General features: G+C 40.2%; 1 protein-coding gene across 3 annotated transcripts in view; it reads right to left on the bottom strand.

Moving 5' to 3' along the window:
• Fat3 (FAT atypical cadherin 3) overlaps positions 1–24,566 on the bottom strand; it is a 577,941-nt gene that overhangs the window by 462,193 nt on the left and 91,182 nt on the right. For 2 of the 3 annotated variants that reach the window (XM_028763348.1, XM_028763349.1), the window contains exon 2: positions 1,047–4,352. In XM_028763348.1, coding sequence (XP_028619181.1) covers positions 1,047–4,338 — 3,292 coding nt within the window. In that variant the 5' untranslated portion in view covers positions 4,339–4,352. Of the gene's footprint in view, positions 1–1,046; positions 4,353–24,566 lie in introns of those variants that run through there. The other variant, XM_028763347.1, reaches the window with a different exon arrangement.

Genomic DNA, 24,566 nt, shown 5'->3' with positions numbered 1-24,566 from the left:
GAGAAGCTGGATGAGAGGGAAGAAAAAAACCATAATTTTTTCTTTTATTGGATATTTCCTTTGTTTACATTTCAAATATTATCCCCTTTCCATGTCTCCCCTCCAGAAACCTCCATTCCATCTCCCTCCCCCTGCCTCTATGAATGGTGCTCCAGCACTCACCCACCCACTCCTGCCTTCCCACCCTAGCATTTCTCTACAATGGGGCATTGGACTGCCACAGGACTAAGGGCTGCTCCTACCACTGATATCCAACAAGGCTATCCTCTGCCACATACAAGGCCAGAGCCATGGGTTCTTCCATGTGTATTCTTTGCTTAGTGGTCCAATCCCCAGGAGTACTGGGGACCTGGCCAGGAAAAACCCGATAATTAAGATACATTATATTTTTGAAAACCCATTTTCAATAAAAGAAAAAATAAAAATAAACAATTAACATTCAAAAATGTTTTACAAACAGCTCTTTATAAATAGAATTTATGACATGATTGTTCTTTCATAGAAATGCTTTTCAAGTCACATGATCATGTGTTGATTAAGCACACAGAGTATGAATACCCACTATTCAAGGGCTGGATGTATCAGTTCAACATGAAAGACCAGGAAACAATTTCCTACAGCAAAGATTTACCATAAAGGGAAAGATTCTTATATAAGATGCATTCAAAAATCAATTTCACACTTCTAATTTAAAGCCAATTCAAATGCAATTACTGTATCAGGATCATCCATTTGGTTAGGGCCAGAAATACAATCACCAGGGGCAACAATGATGCTGCTTCTCAGAAGATAACCTTCTAACAGTCATGCTGAGAAAGGAAAAACAACACAACACAGATTAGGAGACTTACTGAGCACTGTGACTATCACCATGCAAACTGATCTACTTAGAAACCAAGCCATTCTAAGACATGGTTCATGCTCTGTGTCATTTCTACTCAAATGAAGACTTTCCCATCTGTTCCAATGCCCTAGTTCACACCACCTCCAATGCTGCTATGTAGAAGAGGTAAAAGAACACGCTCAGCACAAAACATTAGACTTACCACTCTCATCATCTATGTTGAACCTCCCAAGACCACTGCCATCTCTGATGGAGTACTGGATCTCTCCATCCCTACCAGAATCCTCATCATGGGCAATCACCTGAAGCACACTTGTTCCAATCCGTGAGTTTTCTTTTACAGATCCAACGACAGCAAAGTCTGGGAAATAGGGTGTATGAAGGTTTTCATTGACATCTACTACCTCCACTTCAACAAAAGAAACTGATGACAGAGAGACAGGCCGCCCTTTGTCTTTGGCCCTGACTGTCAGGTTGTAGAATTGCTGCTTCTCATAGTCTAACTCTTTACTCAATCGGATGGCACCACTTGCTTTGTCTATTTCAAATCTCCCGTTATAATCATTGACTAATGAGTAACGGACTTGACCCCCCAATCCAAGGTCAGGATCCTGAGTCTCAAGCCAAGCAATAACTGTACCAACAGGAAGATCTTCAAGGACCTTCACACTGTAGCTACTGGGGATAAAAGCTGGAGAGCAATCGTTGACATCATCTAGAAAGATCTTGAGAGTGACAACAGAAAACAGCTGCTGGCCACTTTCTGCCTTGTCCCTGGCTTCTATTTTCAAAGAATAGTTGGCTTTGGATTCTCTGTCCAGTTGATCAGCTATATAAACAATCCCAGTTGAGCTATTGATGATAAACTGGTGTGTGTCTGTCAAGACTGAGTACATTACTTCACCATTAGAACCCAGGTCTTTGTCTCTCGCTTCCACTTGAATAATTTCCATGCCAATACTTGAACTTTCAAGAATACTGACTGAGTAGCTGTCCTGAAGAAAGACTGGGTTGTTGTCATTAGCATCTTCCACATTGACAGTTAGCAATCGCCATGATGATTTCTGTGGCTTTCCAAGGTCATAGATGGTTATGTTGAGGACATAGAGGTCAGTATGCTCTCGGTCCATGGGCATGAGGACTTGAAGTTGTCCAGTCTCCATATCAATATTGAAGCAGCTATCTGTATTTCCATCTGATATTGTAAACAGTACCTTCCCATTGAAGCCAGAGTCTGCATCATACGCTTTAATCTTCAGGATGTTAGTTCCAACTGGCATGTCCTCCTTTACAGCCACATCAGAGGGAAAAGACTTGTCAAAATGCGGTCCTTGCCTATTAATTGAATAAAAGTCAAGAAATCCATCTTCTAGATTCAGTTTCCCATTAGCTTTTGCTTTAATGAGTAGTTTCTCCGCCAATTTCTGAGCCACACGAGTTTCTCTGCAACTGAAGCTCTTTGAAGACACTTTCCCATGGAGGACTGAGATGTTAATGGCCATGGGGTCTGCGAAGTTTTCCCCATCAGTAGCTGTGATTCTGAGGGCAAAATTGCCATTTTTAATGCCAGAATTCATCAGTGACTTCTTAAGCTGCAAAACACCAGAGTCTGGGTTTAAATAAAAAAACCCAAGTTCATTTCCAGAAATGATTTTGTACTTTACAAGTTCAAGTTCATCAATATCAATAGCAGAGATGGCTGTGATGTGACCCCCAACAGGAAAATCATATGAAATAACTCCCTGGCAAGCCACTTTTTCAAAGAGAGGGCTGTTGTCATTGACATTTCCTACCCTAATGGTCACATTCACCTCACTTTCATGGCGGTATGGGGATCCCCAGTCAGAGGCTCTCACAATGAATCTATATGTCTCTGGGGAGGATTCAAAATCTAACTCTTCAGTTGTGCTGATCACACCTGTGAACTGGTTAATGGCAAATGGTAAAAGGTTCAGGCTGGCAATGCTGTAGGTGATGTATCCATTTTCCCCTTTATCCTTATCAGAGGCGGACACAGTGAGAACATTTGTACCAACGGGAACACTCTCATTCACAAAAGTCTCATACAGTGTCTCCTGGAATTCTGGGGTGTGGTCATTGGCATCTTCAATCCCAATGGTGACTTGTGCCTTTGCATCTCCTTCCTTGTCTGACACTTCCAGCTTATAAACTTCCTTCTTCACTGTATTCAAGGGCTGTGCTGTGACAATCAGACCTGACCGGGGATTAATTTTGAAGTACTCTGCATCCTTACCAGGCAGTAGTTTGTATTCCACATCCAGTGGCTCAGGATTTACCTTGACTATGGCTACCATGACACCAGGAGGGGAAAACTCACTTATACTGACTTCATAGACATCTTTTTCAAACCTGACTGGGATGCTGTCTCTTCTGGGGTTGGCAATGTGGACTGTCCTTAATTCTGAAAGCTTCTGAGGTGACCCTTTGTCTTTTGCTTGAATAGTGAGGTTATAGCCATAGGAGAAACTTTCCCAGTCCACCTGCCTTCTCTCCTTGACTTTATACTCATTCATCCACTTTCCTTCTTTAGCCAGGAAGAACTGCTCCAAAGGATCTCCATCCACAATGGAAACAGATTCGATCTCTCCATTGGCCCCCTCATCCAGGTCGTCAACTGTCACTACTGCATATGTTGGCTCCTTATCCAATGAGAAAGGGGTGTGAGTGACCACATGGATAATGGGAGCATGTTCATTTATGCGTTCAATGTGAACATAAAGCTTAGCCGTACTGCTCACTCCATTATTACCGTAGAGCTTCATCCCCCGGTCCACCGCTAAGATTTCTAGATCATATCTGTTCTTCTCATCATAATTTAATCGGCCACTTAAAGAAATGACACCACTTGTTGGGTGAACTGAAAAAAGATCAACCTTGTTTTTGAAGTAGTAGTAGAATTCTCCATTGGAACCAATGTCTGCATCTGTAGCTGTCACCTGGGCAACGCTAGTCCTGAGTGGTGTGCTTTCTGCAATGGTGACTGAGTAGGTGGTGGGTGAAAACAGAGGCCTCAAGTCATTCATGTCTAAAACCTGGATGTTCACTTTGGTCCATGCTTCCAAGTCTTCTCCTCTGACTGAACCTTTTATGATTAATAAATAATTGTCTTGGATTTCCCTGTTCAATATGGCAGAATTGCCACCTTTAGTTCTTATCCTGAGAAAGCAGAAATCTGCAATGATGACCTCCTCAGCCTTAAAAAATCCTTCCTCATCACCAGACACTATTCTGTACTTGATATCCCAGGACAGGTCTATTAAGGTGATGCCCATTCTGCTCTGGCTGTTGACATAGGTCCGCGCTGCCGAGTTCTCATACACTGTAGCATTATAGGTGGCATGTGTGAAATGGAAGCCCAGGGGCCCTGTCCCTGGCAGCCCCTGGGAGATGGTGACAAACAGCTTCAGGAGCAGGAGGATGAGGCAGGAAGGAGGCCTTGCGACCATACAGTGTTCCATATTCACACCCATCATATTACATGTCCGTCCTGGAAGGAAATACAGAGAAAAGATATAGATTAATTCAGAAGAAAGTGAGGGAAAGAAACACAAAAGAATAGCTTCTAAAAAAAAGTGCATTCAGAAGGCTGTACTATAGAAAATCTTTTCATTAAAGCATCAATACAAAAATTATAACATTCACTGCTACTAGTTAGTAAAGAATTCAAAGTCATTAGAATTTAACCTTACCTTGATTGACCTTACTTAAATACACTTTCCCACTACTGTTGGGATTGGTTTGGGGCACCAAATTTATTATATGTTAGAGGTCAACTAAGAAATGTGTAATTGGAGACCTTAAATCCATTTAACTTTAACCTACAGTAGCCTTTTGCACAATTATATGAGAAAGTTCTTTAGATATCTTCATTACAGCACAGTTCCAAATTTAAGAAGAAAAAATTTAAAGACACTAAGAGACTATCAATAGAAAATTAAATAATTTAGAGTACACTCTTAAAACTATGGCATAGCAACTAAAATGATGGTAAGAGATATGTGCTTTCATATGCATAAAGATGAAGGGCTATGGTAAGATGAGGTATCCATGATGAATCTGAGAGTATCCTACTTAAACATTAACTCAGACAGTTGCATCTTTAGCTTTTAAATGGCTACTATTATGGGATGTGGAAACATAATTACACTTCCCAAGTCTTTCACTGAATGGGCCTCCCCAATGGTTACTTAATTTCTTTTATACAATGATGACCTCCTCAGCATTAAAAAAAATCCTTCCTTATCACCAGACACTATTCTGAAGGTGTTACTGTCTTCTATTCTGTTTACTTTAAAACTGTTCAAAATGAGTGGACAGTTGAGTGTCAAGAGAAGGAATAAGATTTAGTCTTATGAAGGTGACAGTCTGTCAAGGCTCCGAATTATCTAAGCAACAATGCTCAGTGACTATACATCGCAGAAGGAGGGTAACAGTACTTTCCTGAAAGCATGTAAGGAATTATAAGAGTTACCTCCAGCTACTATCATCAGTGAATACAAAATTGTGAGTCACCATAGTTTTATGACCATCCATATTAAAACACAAAAATATTTTCTTCTTTTTGCCAGTTAAATATGTCAAATACTGTGTGGGAAGACCATTTAACAAGGAGTAGCCAAATCATGTTATCTTGACAATTGTATTTTCAGAGTCTCTAAGAATGAGCTATTGTTTCAAATAGCAATATCAGGGCCTGCCCTGCCAGTCTCCTACAGGAATTACAGAAATAGAGATGTAGATGCAAAATGCAAGGTGCAAGATGATCTCACTGTGCTACATTTTTAAAAACACTTATGTTTATAATTTTTTCATTGTATGTAGGTATGTGCGTCTGCATGTGGATATGTGCACATGAGCATAGGTGACCTTGGAGGCCAGAGATGGCCAATTCTTTGAAACTGTTGTTGCAGATAGGTGTGAGCTGCATGATACAGCAAATGCTTTTAACCATTGAGCAATCTCTCTAGTCTCCCACTGTTCTGCATTTAATACTGAACAATAGGTACCATTTACCTGATCACTTATTAGGAAATGGACAGCCAAATAAGTTGGCCTCTTTAGTTCAGCCTCTGACTTACTCAGTGTTGCCAGGTAGGTGTTAGGTGTGGCCCAGAGGACCCTCAAATCCTTGGCTTTCTTAATGTATCTAGTGTGTGTGCTCCTCCAGTTCACCTTTATTTTCACTAGATCATCTATAAGCCATCATCTTGATACACAGATGATGTGATTTACTTCTGCTAGTCAGTAAAGATTATTGATGAAAATGCATAGACCCATCCAGCATCTCTAATTCATTATCTGCTTTATCTGCTTTCTGGTTCATATTACTGTATTACTGGTGTTATGATAAATGAAAAACTCAACTGAAGTTAATATTTTAAAGCATTACAGATGTTTATTTTTTTAGTTTAGAAAATACTATTACACTGTTTTTGTTATTATTATTATTATTATTATTATTATTATTATTTTGGTAAGACCATGGAACTTCTTTCTCCTAGTGGCAGAGAATGAGTTTGAACTCAGCCTTTCTTCCCTGACCACGAGGCTTTCCACTTCTGTTCAGTGAATGAGGCAAAACTCTGGGTATGTGTAGACTAGGTTCCTGTTGGGATGTGTGTGCCATGCTACTGTCATCAGCTGAGCTATCTAGAAATACTACTGCATAGCTAGGAGTAAGTTCAATACAGAGATTTCAATCTCATAGACAGCACAGACCACAATAGTGAAAAGCAGAAAGAGGGTATAACCTTTTAAAAAAATAGTTAATTTTTTAATGTTACATGCAGCTTCTCTGATTGTCATCAGGAAATGTCTCATGGGCTGAGATCATAAATCAGAGCTGTGCCCTTACTCGGAGAGAAAGCCGGAAATAAGGCCAGGAGTAAGGGGTGTGGCAGCTTGCAATGCTAGTCAATAGGTTTGTAGAAGCACACTATTTGGCTCCTGGGCATTTCAGAGGTATCTTGACATATATTTTGTGTTGTACACACAACTAAAATCTGAGTGTGGTAGCCTTGTCTCTAGCAATCACACATTGAAGTCTGCAGAAGCTTTAATGATATTCTGTGTACACTGATGGACCTTCTTGTCATCTTCTGAAGAGGATGAGGACCAGTGGTGGTGCTGACTTCAGCCTCACTATGAGCACCCTCGTTACTCTTCTGGGATAGTCTTTCCTTGAAGCAGACAGTTACTCATAAGTGGTCCTCTGTGTGTCTGGGTGGTCATTTGTACAAAGTCCTTTATGAATCCTTCAAAGCAAAGAATGTGAGAGCAACTGTTCAAATTAACTAATCAAAATTGATGCTTTCCAAAATTGAGCTGTTCTTTCAGCAAGTTCACTGCTACCTTTTTTTCTCTTATGAATGAGAATGAGTGATCTTAAGGCACAAAAAGAAAACAAACCCACTAAGCGAGAGTACTTTTGTCAGCTTCAGCTGTCAAACCCACAATATCTTATATGACATTTTTATATGTGGTTTTGAAGAAGGAAAACAAAAGCTGCAACTGCCACGAATGCTTCCTAGCAGTCTTGCTCGAAGGTTTGGGGGAAGACAAGAGTGTTAGACGTTAGGTATTTGGTACAGTTGAAATGTAAACACTATAAGAAACCCCTAGCTTATGTTTTAGCATGCCAAGATAACAGTTTCTATTACTTTCCGAAAGGTGTTGGCCTTTTTAAATGGAATCCAAAGCTGTTTGTGAAGTTATGATAGTTACGATGTCTTTGATGCCCTATGCATTGATTTATTCTACTGCTTCTGGATTATTTTAAAAGAAAGAGGCTATTTCTGAACCCCGGAGTCCATTTTCTACAACTTAGCAACATAATCAATATTTTTATACAATCTCTAACAAGATCACTGAGCTATCAATCTTGGAGACATTCTTCTTTCAGAGGGAGTGTTGGCATGACTCTCAGCCAGCCTTTTCACTACGAACGTGGGCCTCAGTGTAGGACTCTGATAGAGGATACAGATCTGTCTTTAGAAGGGGTGAATAAATACTAGAGACCTTGGGGCAGGTACAGTACTTACTGGGACAGCCTTGACCATGTGAAAACTCCAGGGATGAGTTTATGAAGTTTTATGCTTCTTAAAACTCTCCTCTTTAGGTTGCTTCTAAACAGTAACAAGTCAGATGAAGAAATATTCTACTTAAGCCCTCTCTCTTCCTGAGTTATACATGTTGAAAGTGTCTGTTTTCCAGAAAGAACTCAAAATATACACTGTGCAAAACTGTGAAACATACAGCAAAATCAACACATGCAGCATCTCCCCCTACAGATGTCCTTGGGAAAGATGTGTGCTGTTCTGCCTGTCCCAACCTGACCAGTCATTAGTCAGATGTTCACTGTGGCAAAGCTCTCACCAAAAGGCTCCTTAAGTTATAGAAAATACCCTTTGACACATGACCTAGGTTTTAAACTGAGTTCTGTCATTACACGAGCAAACATGAACAGTCTATTTAACCTAAGAGTGCTTTGGTTTCTTCTATTGATTAAAACCTATGAAGTAGTTATCTTCTGGTAGGGTAAGTATATGAATTTAACCAGTCATTATTTACTAAGGTCAATTTTAGAGAATAGAACTCCTGAGTCACTGAAGGGGATCCATGACCTACCCCTTTCTTCTCCAATAGTAAAAGAAACACTCAAGTCAGAGGAATGGATACCTCATCCCCAGTCCAAGTCTATGAAGACAAGTGACCACATCCCAATGATCAGAGAAAGCTTAGTGAGATTTTTTGAGTATTAAGTCTCAGTTTTCTTGTTCTACAAAATGGAGTTTATAACATACCCTACAGCAACTCTCAATGTTTAGCAGTAGGTGAGTATAGTGTTGTACACATCATCCCAAACTTGGAAGGTTGAGAAAAGGATGTTGTTTGGAGGCTGACCTGGGCTACATAGAGAGCTTGAGTCCAGCTTAGTCCGTAGAGCAAGAGCCTATCCCAATTAAATCAACAAATAACAAAAAGTTACATAAATAGTGACTTTATAAGTAGTAAGATAATCAGAAACAATAACACAAAACGAAAATAGCGAACAATGGTTTGCCCTTAGCTGTGAAGGACATCCCTCCTGTGAAAACTACCATTCACAAAACCCAGCTTCAACCCAATGGTAAAGTCAGCATCACAGAAGAGTCCTGTCTGTGTACTATCAGTCACAGACTCTTGCCTCAGCTTGGCTATGCATTCCTCCACCCATGTAATAAACTTTCAAACTCAGAACAGTACAGCTGTACTAGGGAGCTCCTCTCAGCCCTAGTACTTCATTTCAGAGGAATTCAAGTTAGATCTTCCATTGTGATCATAAGCTCCAGGAAACCTGCTCAGCCCTGTATCTTCAGTAGCCTATAGCCTGTTCTATGTTTCTTGGTTGCTTGGCACTGCTCTGAACTCTGAGTCCTTGCTCCTGAAATAATCAGTTACACACTTCCTGCATGAAATGTGAGGGAATAAAGCTGTGCTTTTTTCCTCATGCTTAAAGACTGCCTAAAAAAAAAATAGTGTGTGTGTGTGTGTGTGTGTGTGTGTGTGTATGTGTGTGTGTGTGTGTGTGTGTGTGTGTGCAGGCATATATCAGCATGAAACACAGCAGCTAGAGAGGATATAGGACATGATCGTCGTCATTACTTGGATCACAAGTCATTAATAAAACATTGCTATCATAGATCATATGATGTTATATTAAACCAAAGCCACTTAAAGTCAATGAATGTCACAGTCAAAGGTATCTTAAAATGAACTAGCTTAACACTATAGTTTTACCACCAAAGAAAGACAGCAGCTTTCATACTATGGACAGAATCACATAGTTCCCCAGTCCCATGGCTGAAAGGGACCTTAGATCTCCAGTGTGATCACGACTCTATGAAGCTCTGCCTCCTCCTACTTCTCAGGTCTGTCATACAGGTCTATAATTATACTTACTTTAGCCACATACTTTTGAACTACCTCAGCTGTTTCTAGTGTCCATCAGACTTGGCCTGTTATAACTCAGTTTGCTGGGCTCTTTTCCTGAGTTTCTGACTATTGGCTTAGGGCCAGTAGGTCTAGAAATTTAAAATTCTAACAAATTCCCAGGAGGTTGGTCCCATGAGAGATTCTGCTCCATAGGTTGAACTTTGGCTATCACAATGGTAGCATTTTATTTTTTATATTTCAGTTACTAAGTGTCACTCAAAGTACATACTGGACTAAAAACAGGCTTAGGAAAATGTTGGTCTACCTTTTTACCTTCTTTCAGTGTCTGACAAAGTGTCTTTAAAAGGTACAGATTTAATTTAGTGAAATTGAACTGGTCTGGTTACAACAGAATTCTACTTCAAGCTCCAATGGGAAGAGTAAAATGAGTCTGCTATTCCTGTCCCTTCAGGCTTCACCTTGCCATGTGGTCTTTACTGATTACACACATTGCATGTAGGTAGGCCTACTGGTTGTTTCCGTTTCTGGGGGATTTGTATGATACCTTCAGGTACTATGGAAGCTAAGGAAGTATGTGTGTGTATGTGTGTCGGGGGGGGAGATATATAATTATATTAAAGTAAAAAAGAAAACCTAAAACTGAAAACGAGATAGTCATCAATGTCGTTTAGAAAACTTGCAGAAACAGTGGATGGGCATAAGTAAAGAAATTTAAATTAAAGCCAGACAGTAGTATCATGGACCTTTTATCCCAGCATTCAAGGAAACAGAGACAGTGGATCTCTGTGAGTTCGAGGTCAGCCTGGACTACAGTGGGAGTTCCAGGACAGCCAGGGCTACATAGTGAAATCTTGTTTCAAAAACTTTAAAAAGAAATACAGAAAAAAAAGATTTAAATTAGAATTCTTTGCAGTCCTTAAGCTGTCTCCAAATAAAACTTTTTCTTCCCATGCCCTTAGACACATATAAAAATTATCTTGCATCACTCTCTCTCTCTCTCGGGATGAAGCACTCTACAGGTTATGGCATCTGAAGTCCCCAGAAGTCCCATGTTATACAGTCAGAACACAGTAAGTACAATCATACTTCTTTCAGCTGGGATGTGTCCTGAGAAACAGTCATGAGATGTGGCACCAAGGATGCTGCTGTCTCACAGGATGTGCTGCCCAGCTGCACATTTTATCTTTTAAGTAGATGGAGTATATTGTAAAGCAACAACAAAAGGTACAGATCAGCAAATATATAGCCTGGGATCATGGACATTTATTAACATCACCTCTAACTGTGACAGCAAATGCATAGCCCAGAATCATGGGCATTTATTAACACCACCTCCAACTGTTAGGTTCCGTATCTGCCTGTGTTATCCTTTAATCCCTCTTGCAGGGCATGTCTGCTTATCCCTAAGTCACTACAACTTGTAAAAACTACAATGTTGCCAAATGACAGGAATTTATTAGTACCATTTTAATCTTATAAGAACAATGTATTTTAGTAGGCACAGTCCCTCAGTGACCAAAACATTGTTTGGTTTACATGACTAGACATTTTATGTACTGTAAACACACACTGTGTGAATTGTGATTCCTGTGGTAGAAGTTGCATAATTTCAAAGCCTATCTATGTGGTAGAAGTTGCATAATTTCAAAGCCTATCTACGACCCTGAAGCCCTGATCGTCCCTCCATCATGCACACCTGCAGTGTGAGTGGCATAGAGTACCGAGGAGCACAGCTGGAGAAGCAGTGCTGGATGGAGAGCTCTGGGTGGCACAGAAGGAAGAAGATCCTATTCTGCAGGCTTCTGTGCTGGAATGAGTTCTCACGTTCTCACCTTCACTACCTTCAGCATTATGTCCCAAGAAAGTGCCCCAATACTCATTCTCCCACATTTCACCACGTTAGCTCCACGATTCTGATGATTTCTTGGTTCTAATCCCATGAACAAGTAGCAAGCAAAGAATATACACTATTTTTCTAGATGACCTAGAAGAAGCAGATTGGGGAATAATCCAGCTATCTATAAAATTTATATTATCCATTTTTACTCAGCCAAAAGTCAAGTCTCTGAGATGTTAAACAAAATACCAGTTTCCTATTTTCTCCATTTGGAAAATTTTGCTTGCCTCTCTCAAGTCCCCACTAGTACTTAGCTGTGCTAAGTAACCAGAATATTTGGCTCACAAGGCTTCATCACTTGCTACACTATCCAACACGAAGACAGAGATACCAAAGCCCACAGTTGATTAATGTTGTAAATTCTAACTGGCTGACATTGTTGTAAAGCATTTTGTTGCCTCAGAGTAGCCTGCTAAGTAAAGCCAGTCAATATTAAGCAAGAGTCATGCAGATTCATTCAGAAAAAAATGGCCACACAGGCCTGGGTTACGAATAGTCTCCCTTATGTTCTCCTCAGTTGTGGGAAATATTTCCATACAACACCAGTTAATGTCAAGTATCATTCATCTCATCAGTCAATTCTTCAAATTCAGGGGTCATTCAACCAGGGGCTATCAGAAGGAAAGGTTAGCATGATGTTAGAAGCTTCTAGGACAATTAAGTCCACAGCTGTCTATGTAGGGGGTTGCGGGTAACTCTATCCATTATCTTGGGCACCATTTCAAACGTTTTTTTTTTCCCTCTTTTTGTTGGTGTCTTTCACATCTCCCTGAGTTTACTTCTCTTCCATTTCCCAATTTTGCTCCATGAAAGTGCAGGTACCCTGAAATCACAAGGAAGTTTCTTTGACTCTCCGGACTAGCTATGGCCCCCTATTACATAGCCTCTGAATATTTTCTTTGTAGTTCTTGCTATCATTCTGAAAATTTTTTATTAAACTCTTTGACTAGTATTATCCAACGTGACTATGAATTCCACAAAGAATGAGACTATTTCTAAGGGATATCACTGTCCCTCAAACTGAACACTGTCCACCTGTAGTAGGTAAGTACTCAATACATTTTTATTGTCTCATAATGTTCAGAAGAATATAAGAGCAGTTTTTATTAACTGGGGGACACGTTTTCTCCCAGGAAACTTACTTTCAGTAAGAATTGGGTGATATATGTAAATCTTCTGTTGTTGGCCAGGGGAATAGGGTAGAGATGACATTGTGGAGCCTCATGGGACAGCACCCAAAGCTGAGTATCATCCTAACATGCCAGAAATGTTGACTTCAGGGACACGTGATTGGAGGAACTGTGTCATGAATTGAGGACAGATCGAACCACGTAGAAACCAGATTTCCCTTGATAAAGAGTGTTTCTGAGGCCTCTGAGAGGTTTCCTGAAGATGCTCAGTTCTGGGAGTGTGATGCTTTGAATGGGGCTCCTTTTTCTTACTGATGAGATGCTTGCCACCTCCAGCAAGTTAACCTGATGGGTTCTGAGCTCCCTGCTCACAGCTGAGAATAAAAGAACCTCCTGCTGCTGGTGGTAGCGCCATTTGACCTCATTTCTCCACAAAGCATTCACATGTGGCAAGACCATCAGTCACCATGACAGCTAGAATCCCCGTTTGCTCCCCACAACTAGTGTTCTGCAGTCTTTGTCCGTCCTCAGTTGGATCTCAATCTTTACAGAAGCATTTACTCTGCCAACAAAATCAAGACCTTGGAAGACTGATCTTTCCAGGTCATCTCAGGTTGGGCCTCCAGAGGTTCGCTTAATTTTCTCTGCATGTCTATGAAGACTGTAGCCTCCAAGTGTCTGGGCAGTCACACGTATCCATAGCCCTAGAGGCTGATTTAATTCTGTAGTTTAGTTTTCAGGCCAGGGACTGTCAAGCCCTGTCCCGGATGGAGGACCACAAACAACTCCACAATTCTACCCCAAGCTACAATAACCTAAACACATTAAAGCAACCCTTATGATCAACAGCTGCTGAAAGGAAGTGGGATTGTTGTTCTGGCAAGTTTTACACCTCATAGACTCATTTGACACAGTTAAAGAGTTTTCTTCTGAGTCCACCCCTGAGTATATGTAGTTAAAAACCAAGTATACACTTTACTGCTAATTATGTATTACAAATAAATAGTTTACATAAGCATATGTAAACTGTGAGGGGGCGAATCCACAGCAGATGTTTAGGGACAGCTGTACAGGAAGGCTGACACGAATGGAGATGAAATTTATTTTAAGCTCCCGCAAGCATGAGAGGAGGTTTGTTTAACCTTTTACCAAACTCATCTCCCAAGGGGTGCGGATCTGAATGTTCCCTTAGAATAGATTTCTATTTTGTTTAACATGCCTCCCGTTTCCTCTTTTTCCCCCCTCACTCCAGAAAGGGGCCCTAGTGATTTGACCACTTTGAGCAAATGTCACTCAGACATTACAAATATAAGCTCAGAAGCTGGCTTTTCAATGTCTGTGTGCTATTAGCAAATCCTAGGAGACATGAGTAAATGATATAAATTTAGAAAAGTCTGTGTATCAAACACTTCAAGGTCTAAGCTTCAAGAACCCACCAGGATACATACACTATTGTTTGTTTCAAAGAACTGCCACATTCCACATCAAAGAGAGAAAGGTCATCTCTCAGCATCCCTTGGACAACAATGTCACCCTTCGGTGATTCACATTACAAACTGCAGGACTAGTGAGAAGTTATTTAAACTAAATATCATTGAGCATATATTTGAGGAAATACCTTTGGACTCACATGTATGTACTCTGCAAGAATAAATATTAGGCCTTCTAGAAGTATGCAAACTGGTAAATAATAACTGACAATACAACCCGAGGTGCTCTCTAGCAAGCTGCATCACTTGAACCTATTGCTTTGTGATTTAATGATCCGATGGTGGTGTGTCTAACGTCAGAGATGAAAAGAAAAAGAGCCAAGGGCAGTGCAGAGCAGTGTCGTGGCCTCAAATGTGAAATGATGGTACTGTGAGCTGAGATGATTCTGTACAGAATACCCCAAGGGATGTCTGTGTGAATGTACAACTTCCAGACCAAAAATAAGAGGTTATAATAATACAGCATTTCAAAGTGATTTTCTCGGAGTTGAAAGGGCATGCTTATTGACCAGATAAAATCCACTTGGTTTACAATCTTCTTAAGAGTCTGTGTGTCTCTCAGAAACCCTCAAGAAACATTATCTGATAATTAAATTGTCTGGTTTCACTATGAAATAGTTTTCTGGTTATTCATTCTAGTACTTTTTTTTTAATATGACAAAACCGTACTTCTGTTCTTAGTGATTATAATTCTGATCTCTTGCTAAGTAATCATGAAGCAAACCAAATAATCATTTGTGTAATTGTATGACAGGAAAGACATTTACAATATGTAAATATACTTCTCTATCAACCTGATGCTTTGGTTTAAGGAGAAAATTTAAAATGACACTTTCTTACTACTTCTCTTTCAATTTAAATTCCATTTTAGGTATTGACATTTATTTGACAAAATGTCGCCTTGTTTTCTTCATAAGACCATTAGCTTTATTTACAAAATTCAGTATACATATACTGACTCAACACTCCCAAACAGTACACTCAAAAGGGGATAATATGACCATTTTAATGTTTTGTGTATTTTATCTACTATTTATATTTTAATATGTTTATATACAAACATATATACAAATTCTTCTTCAGGATGGTGCTTTTAAATATTTTGGGGAATATTTATGTACGTATATCACCCAGAACATCTGAGCTTGTAGGCAAAGCCTTAATTTTTCTTTTTGAAGAGGGTAGAAGTGAGAGCAGTTATTACAGAATATGTAATTTCAAGAAGTACGAAACTCCATGGAAACTTACAATAACTGTAATACAATGTCTTCTGTCCGTCATCAAACTTACTTAACATAGAAAAAAGGCACAATAAACCAGTTAACTTAAATAAAAAGCCAGAACCTTAAATTTGAAATAATTTGAGTTGTTTTGGAAGCATTCGGTACATGTGTATGTGAGGAGGGAGATATGTCCATGACTCTCTGACCCCACTGCTTTTAAACAAAAATGAATAGTTAGGTCACCACGTAAGTCGACAAAAAATAAATTTCCCATGATGAAGGATGTAAGTTGTGGAAACTCTATATACTCTAAGAGAGCAAACGACAGACAGGTGCAGGGCCAATCTCGAGGCTGAGCACACTGGATGCTGATGGCGTCTAATATATGTAGAGTGCATTGTAATCGTGATAACACATGTCCCTTCTGGATAAGAATTTCCCCAGGTACCGTCTGTGATGAGTACAGGTGGCACCCCCTCCAGCTTGACATCCCTCACGAAAGTCTAATTTAATTCTGGATGAATCTTATCTGAGTCAGCTCTCTGCTGACAGAAGAAGAGAGCTCGGAGCAGACTTCATGGTGCTGTCCAGAGGCTGTTTCAGGGTCTGTCAGTAATTGAAGCAGATGTCTTTTCCTTAAGGTAGAATTTCCACATTCTACCATGAGTAGAATTATGAACACTGTAAGAATGGAAACGTCTGCATGCTGGATTGGAGGAATCACTCCTTGATCCATTGCATTCTCTGTAATCCCTCTAAAGATAAGTAAAATTAAAATACAGAGAATGAAAATCTAGGCACTATTTTCACCCTGTGATGAAAGAAATATAATGGATTCTTTCAAAGCCATAAGGCATAACTTTGCTACACTTCTGACTATATTAAAATTACTCATAATTTTAATGATTTACTAAATATAATGGTGCTATTCTCCTCAAATTACTATTCCTTTTTCCTTTTCCTCCTCCAGACAAAAAGAAAAACTACTGCGCAAGTACTGGAATACTGGCCAGCTGCCTTGATTGTGTAGTAATCAATTCACTCTCTCCTCAATTCTCTTGACACTTGGAATCTAGGTAGGTAAGAACAGGATGGAAACTTCTTCAACATTTGGATTATCCTTTGGTAGCAATGTCAGGAGAAGGCATGATTACTGAAACACTTTGGGAAGAATTTTAGCTCTTTGCATCTCAAGTATGGAACAACCCAACACCTAAGCCTTTAGAGGTGCTTTACACCTGCCTGAGTGGAGAGGAGATACATATAACTTAAGGCACACTTATGCAGCCAGGCTTGGTGATGCCTGTCTGCATCCCAACTACTCAGGAGGCTGGTGAGAAGTATCTAAGTCAAAGGCCTTGATTAATTTCAAAAATAAGTTCAAGATCAGCCTTATCGACAGAGTGAGATTCTAGCTCAAGACAAAAAGAGGGCTGTGGATGAAGCGCAACAGTAAAGAAGTTGTCTCACGTGCAAAAGGGCCTTGGTTCAATCCCCAATAGTGGATGATAGAGTAAGTTACATATTAGGCAGAAGTGGGATGTATAATCATCTGAATAAGATTAGAATGGGAAAGACATTTCTATGGGTTTACTACTAGTTTTTGATGTTTTAAGCGCAGAATGTAGAAGATCTAGATGTTCAGATTTAAATCTTAATCTTTCTAGCAAACAGGAAAAGCAAAGGCAAACTCAAAAAGGTAGCAGGGATGTCAATATCAACTCCCTGCACCTTTTTCCTATCAGATCAAGAGTATCCTCTGTTTCTTTGAGCTTGATTCTCTTACTTCTAGACTCCCAATGATTCTAGGGCAATCAGTTGTTTCAATTAATGCACAAATAACATGACTATATTGGCTTGATGAGGATATAAAACCCATGTCAGTTTCTTTTACAATAAATAGCTGTTGCTTTACAAATAGTGCTGCTTGTTTTGAATGGGTTCTCCAAAGTTCTTGTTAAAAAACAGTAGTGTTGGTAGGTAAGGGCTGAGAAGAATCTACTACTTAGCCCCACCTTCCTGAATGGATGAATGTGAGTCTCTCTGAAATGAATTAGTTCTCTCAAAAGCAGGTTCATGTTGCTGGCTCACACTTATACTTTCATACTCTGTCCTGTGTCAATGATACAACATTCTAGATAGGTACCGTGTCCTTGGACTTCTTAGCAGCCGCAATTATGAGCCACATAAACTGCACAAGTCACCCAATCAGTAGTATGCAATTCCAACAAAAGGAAAGAGAGTAAAAAACACAGTTATCCATCAGACCAAGGGTATCAAAGCCCAGAAACCAAAGAGAGACTCTGCTAGACAATTGAATGGCTTTCAGACAGCTACTGATCACATTCCTCTATAAATATCTTTTAATGTACGTATCTGACCTTCTGTTCCACTGCTTTTCAGTTCCATGTTGTCTCTTCTTATATTATACAAGTGTGGTATCTATGTTTTCAGCATGTCTTTGGAACTATTAGTTATATAAAATAATTACATCTTTCACACTAAACACCTGGAAAAGATTAACCTGTGCGTACTTGAAGGAAGAAAATGGCAGAAAACACAAATAGAGTGAACAGAACATAGTGGCAGCAACCTGTCAATGAGGAGACCCTGAATACTATTTATCAAGCACCCATGAAAAGCCAGAATGGTAATCATATATTGTTATTTGTATTCTTTTCCTTTGTGGTCACAGTAACTCATGAAGTACCATTATGTGCACATAACAGGTGGTGAGACTGAGGTTGGAGAGTTTAAGCTCTTGGCCCACATTGTGTTTCTTCAAACCTATTAAAGCTGCGTCTCCAACATGGTAGGTCTGCCTTCGTTGCCTAGCCTCTTGGCATAGCAATAAACTCCTATCTGAAGTGCTCCCATTGGACAAGATTATCCTGATGACTGATGGCAATATTTTGGTTCTAGATCCAGAGAGAACAAAAGACATAAACCCCAGTTGAGCAAAGAATTGGTGACCTGGATTAGCTAAAGGAGAGGAAGGTAAAGCACAAGATGGGTAACATTTGCATCTGAATAGGTACAGAGATTATCTGGGAGGCAATTTTTGAAGCTTCCCTGATACATTTACTATTGTAATATTCAGGCAACCACTGGGATAGAAGAGTTGCTTTAGGGATGCAACAGTTTCTAATAAATAGGATGGAAGCTCCATATTGTAAAGGCCAGTTTCCCATTCAGCTTCCTGTTGTTTTGTCTCTCCTGTATTGGCCACTCACTGAGCCTAAAGCAAGGGAGCTGGGGATTTCTTGGTCCCTGATGAAGGACAGGAACAAGGTTTTGGTTTTACAGCCCCCTTTGTTAGAAGGTCAGCTGCTTCTATAGCCCTGGTGACAGACATTTTAATAAGGGGGACTTTATGGCTGAAATAACAGTGCTCACCTGCCCTGGGCAATGATGGCCACTTGTCTTGCCCACAGCCTTTATTCTGTTAAACAAACTACAATATGACCTGCCTGAAGAGAAAATATTTATTCAGATCAAAGAAAGGACTTTAATATCTGAAAGAGGTTTGGATGGAATTCTCGTGTAGAAGGAAAAGAGAAGAAAACACACTTCATGCAAACTGCATTCTGCTACCTCTTCAGCCTCGGACAGGAGCATTCCAGCAGGGGCAAGGTAATGTGGAGTATGTCAGGTCTCTCTCATCTCAAAGACAGGCTAAAACCTTATCCCACACAACAGTTCCTACTATGTGTTTTATTAAACACAACAAAGCATTTAATTTTAGAAATTGATATGTTATTTACAGAGTTGTGCACAGCATTCAATCATAATATGTTAAAGTCTATAAATATAACTGTACAAGCTGCACACACAGACACACACATAAACACACAGACACATATGTAAGTGTGCAAGGGCACACACACACACACACAGAGAGAGAGAGAGAGAGAGAGAGAGAGAGAGAGAGAGAGAGAGAGAGTTGTTCTCAGTGTCTCTAGCAAAAACTCCTTTTCATTGTTCCATTAATATAATTTACAAATTGAAGTCAATGGAAACTCAATAAAATATTTTACATTACTTAACATTTCCCGTGTTTATCAGATATTTGAAGTCTAATTTGTATTGCCCATATATTCACTGGGACATGGTTAAACTTCTGGTGATCAGCCCCTTAAACAAAACTCAGTCCTTCCCTACCAACCAACTCACCAGAAGTCATCAGTTGTGAAGAGCTACACTTCAGAATCTTTGCAACAATTTTTAAGAGTTTTCTTCCAAGGCTTTCTATCTAGATGATTATTTGGTGCGAGGTATTGGAGTTGTCAACAGAAGCCTGCTATGTCCATTTACCTCAGCGGTCATCTACACCACAGCAAAAGTAGCTTCCTTGTCCCTTATAATTTTGATAATGGGAAAAATGTTCAAATATGACTTTGTTCCTCCTCACCTGTGTCAGAAGATCTGAGACAGGAAAGTAGGACTTGGAGAAAGAGCCATCAGGACTAACATATGAAAGATATCATCCACAGAGGCAAATCCCATTTCCTACAGCACTTCAGGCTGCATGTAATTTACGTGTATTCATGAAAAATGAGTACAAAAAATTGCAGTGTATCCAAATGTGGGAGATGATATGTGTCTAGAAAGAACCTAGTAAACATCATGATGCTGGCAGCTAGGGGTTCCTTTTGTTTTTCGATGTTGTTAGTGGTGCTGGTGGTGGTGGTGGTGGTAGTGGTTTTGTTTTGTTACTGTTTTGTTTGGTTGGTTTTTTGTTGCTTCTGAACTCAAGGACCTGAAAATATCAGCAAGTGCCATTTTATGCCTCTAATTTACCCCTGTAAGTAGCAACCATGTATCTGAGAACACTCTGAAACATCAAACACAAACAATCTCTGACTGTATTCCCAGGGAAGGCGAAAAGGGCAAAATGCCTTGTTCAGTGTCAGAGCACAGAGCAATTGAGTCAAGTTTGCTGTGCTAGATTCCTGATGGTCTTGAAAGACAATTGTGAGGGCATCTGCAAATGAAGGACACACACACACACACACACACACACACACACACAGAGGGGGGGGGGAGGGAGGGAGGGAGGGAGAAAGGGAGGAGGAGGAGAAGGAGGAGGAGGGGGAGGAGGAGGAGAGAGATTGCAGTTCCTTTAGTGACACCAAATTCTGCAGTCATGAAATAGAGAAATGCATGTTTCAGCATATATGAACTCTTGCCATGTTTCAGCATACATGAAGACTTGTCACATTTCAGAAACAGAAATGTTTTTGTTTGGTGTATCACCTTCTCACCTTTGGATGTCTATGGGTCTATGTGATCACCTTGGAGATAATTCAGTTCCTGCCCCCTTTAGGTTTTGTGAGACAGAGTTTTGTTATGTAGCCATGTATACGCTAGCACCAAACTCACTATGTAGCTTAGTCTGGCCTTGAACTTCTTTCCTCAGACCTTCAAATCCTAGGACCACAGGCAAAAGGCAGCATACCAGCTGACAATTCCACTTTCTGTTCTTTATTCCTCTTCCCACTATGCTTTAAGTGTTTTGGAAGTGCCTGTGACTTTTCTCATGTGAAGGATTTCCAACATTCAATTGCAGACATGGGAAGCACAAAGTCATTTTAATTTTTGGCTTTAAGAGCTTGCTTGATTTCTGGTAATAGAGAAAAATACATTCAAATGAAGTTGCAGTTTATTAAGCACAGCTAAAGGCTCCCTATTTATCACCCAGCCAGCCAGCTTCTTTCCTCTCCAACATTTATCACTGCAGAAGCAGTCTGGTTTTGGACTCACTGATAGGTAAGGACCCCAAAGGCTCAGCAAAAGCTAACAAGCTAGAAGGAAGAGGGCTTCTGCTTCACTTTAGGGGTCTTTATTTTCTCTGTCATTCAGCAGTCTTTTCTCCCCAACCCGTTTAGGACTCCTTGTCTGAAGCGCACAGGCTTCACAAAAGAGCTGGCAAGCATTACCCTGTGTGTACAGTCTCAGCTCAGAGACAAAGGAAGATAGGTGCCGGGCAACAGGAGCGCAGCAGGAAGAATTTAAGTTGGCCCCAGCATTCAGAAGCTGAACTTAAGCCAGAGAGTCAATAGCAGCAGTCTTCTCCCAGAAACTCCTTGACTCCTCAGGGCTCTGCTGGCAGGGGCTTTAAGAGACAAGGTGCAAACAACTCTTAAAAATGCATAATGCAGACAGCCACAGCAGGGAGAGCTTGGAGACTGTTGAAGAATTGCCTGCTAAGATCTATTTCCTCTCACAAACTCCAGTGTTGAGGTTTTGGAGGCAAACAGGATAGTCTAGGTCTTTGCAGCAAGAATATCACAATGTAGACAAAGGCCAGATAGATGCTCCAGTGTGTGTGTCTATACAGGGTACTAGTTCCACAATGAAGAGAGGTGGGGAGACTTTCTGACACCTCATCTTTGAGTCAAGCATTTTGACTTTGTCGTTTTCAGAAGTAATCCAGAAAAACAGAAATTCTAACAGGATCATCAGCCCCACTCTCCGATCATAAGTAACTTTGGAATGTTCGGGTTATCTGTGATCCTCAGTAAACCTGTTTACTACTCTTTATGTGCTAATCTGTCTGACAGTTGGCCTTCAGTACACTATATGATCATAGCCCTCTGACACTCTGCTCACCACCCTCTCCTTTGCCATCCAGAATATGTAACTCAAATTTCCCTTCTAATCTCACACTCCTTAAAATGTATTTGTGATGCCACCTGCTTCAGGGTACCGTGATGCAATGTAAAAATTTTGCTGGCAGTCGAGGAAACTTGACTTACATAAAGACATACAAAATAATGGTTCCTAGTCATTTATATGACTAATACAGTTTATAATATCTGACATCTACACAGTTTTTCAAATTATTCAGGTTAATTTTAAATTTTTTTCTAGCTTCTCCACAGACACTGTTTAAATAGGGTTCACTTCCCCTTACCTACAGTAGCAGTAACTGAAGGTTAAATGCCATCAGAAATACCCAGTTGAAAGTATTGGGATGAAGATCTCACAGCATAAGCTACAATATCACAGATTATTGTCACGGCTGCTCTGTTACACTGCTTGTCCCTGTCCATCTTACACTGTCTCATGTATACCTTCATATGTATGAATACTGAATTAGGAAAAACAAGATTTATGGGTCCTAGTACAGTTCATAGGTTCTGGCACTACCTCTTAGAAGTTTTTCTCTGTGGATAAGAGGGGAGTTATATACTTCTCTTTGCATAGATAGAGAAGCTGAGGCTCAGAAAGAAGTTATTCAAAAGAATAACTTTTGTTCTGAGATCCAGAAGAAGGGCTGATCTCCCAGGCTCTTAGTGCATAGCAGCCCCTACTGCTACAGACATCAAGTATCTTAGTCCACTTCTAGTGTCAGAAGAATGCTGCAGACCGGATCATTCCCACAAAATACTGGCTCAGTATCAAGGAACAAGCATTCAGCCAGGGACTTGTTGGACCACGGTGAACTTGTGGAAGAGATAACATAAAACAAGAGTATGGGGCTCTGGCCTCTCATGTCCTCTTCCACAGCCACTAATGCCATTCTGAAGCCCTGCACTCAAGTCTACACAGAGTCTCATATTGTCTCTCAGTGGTTCACACGCGAATACTATCACCTGTGAATTTGGAGATGAAGTTTCAAACACAAGAACTAAGAAGAACACAGTCAAGCCAAGCTCTGCCATGGTTCAAGACAGAGAAGGAATTCTGTATGCTGCTCCTTTGTTCACCTTGTAACTGGTTGGCAGAATGATTAATCCTGGAAAACATTTTCTGAAAGAGTTTGATCTCGATATGATGTGTGTTTAGTTGTCCCACTCAGACAGGTATAAGGCTCAGGACTGGACTTTTCTTGGGCTTCCCCCATTGGTATTTCATAGAAGTTTTGGGATACCTGTATGCTTTAAATCCTTTCTTCCTTCTTTCCACAGAGCTACAGGTCATTTTAGGGATCTCAAAATAGATCACAAGATCTTAAGTGAGCAGTTCTGACATTCCAGCACTAACATTGCCGACACAGGAGAATCATGAGTTTATGACTGGACTGGGTCACATAGTCAGACCTAACAAAACAAATGAATGAGAAAGGATCTCAAAACTCAGCTTTCATGACTTGAAGGAAGGTTTGCTGGTGTAGGCACCGTCTCTGTGCAGTTTTTGTCCAGCCTCATTTACCTCATTTACCTCTAATATGATGATCTTATTGTCTAAGTATACCATGATGACTTGTGTTATCATCACATTCTGTATTAGCAGCTAAGAAACCCGAGCTAGAAAAGCCCAAGTGTGTTCTGCCGTACCCCTGTGAACCTTTCTTGTGGGAAGCTGCCTCTTGGCTGAGTTGCTCACAAGAAACTGGATCATGGGATCCTTTCCCTCTTATGAACCCCCAGTCAGAGGGAGACCAGTCCAAAAGCACACTTGAGGGGATAAAAACAGGGGTGTGCTCTATTGGCACCTTCTGAGATCTCAGTGGGGAACGGTAGATTATTAGCTTACTCACAGGACTATAGATCTTGTGTCACCAGCAATTCTGTGGAGAAATTTTGTGTCTTCTTTTACTAAAATAACTAAATTTAGAAATTTACTAGGAGTCCTGCTTGGGAATGAACCTAAAAACAAAAGATAATCAGCATACATAACCAAAATAAAGAAAGTTAAGAAAGGGAGAGAGGTGAGGGAAAGGAAGGAGAGAATGAATAAGAAGGGGTGGGAGAGTAGAGGGAGGGAAGGAAGGAAGGAAGGAAGGAAGGAAGGAAGGAAGGAAGGAAGTTGGTTAGCTGCTCAAAAATATCATAATAATTCTACTGCAACCTAAAAATTTCTAGCATCATTTTTTTATTCTAGGGTACATTATAGTGATCAAATAATAATATAGCAACTACCTAGATTTGGTATAATATAGAGTGGAGAGGCTGTCAGGGGCTGAGGAGTAGTATTTTGAGACAGAAGACATGTCTGGGTTTGGAATAGGAGTTAACATTACTGGAAATGCCCAGACAGGATGAAGCAAAAAGGGAACAGGGGATAACTGAGCCAAACCCT

This window comes from Grammomys surdaster, unplaced genomic scaffold (genome assembly GCF_004785775.1).
Source record: "Grammomys surdaster isolate TR1022 unplaced genomic scaffold, NIH_TR_1.0 138, whole genome shotgun sequence".
NCBI lineage: Eukaryota > Metazoa > Chordata > Mammalia > Rodentia > Muridae > Grammomys > Grammomys surdaster.
Note: the sequence above shows the minus strand (reverse complement) of the source record. Positions and strands in the feature narration are given on the sequence as shown.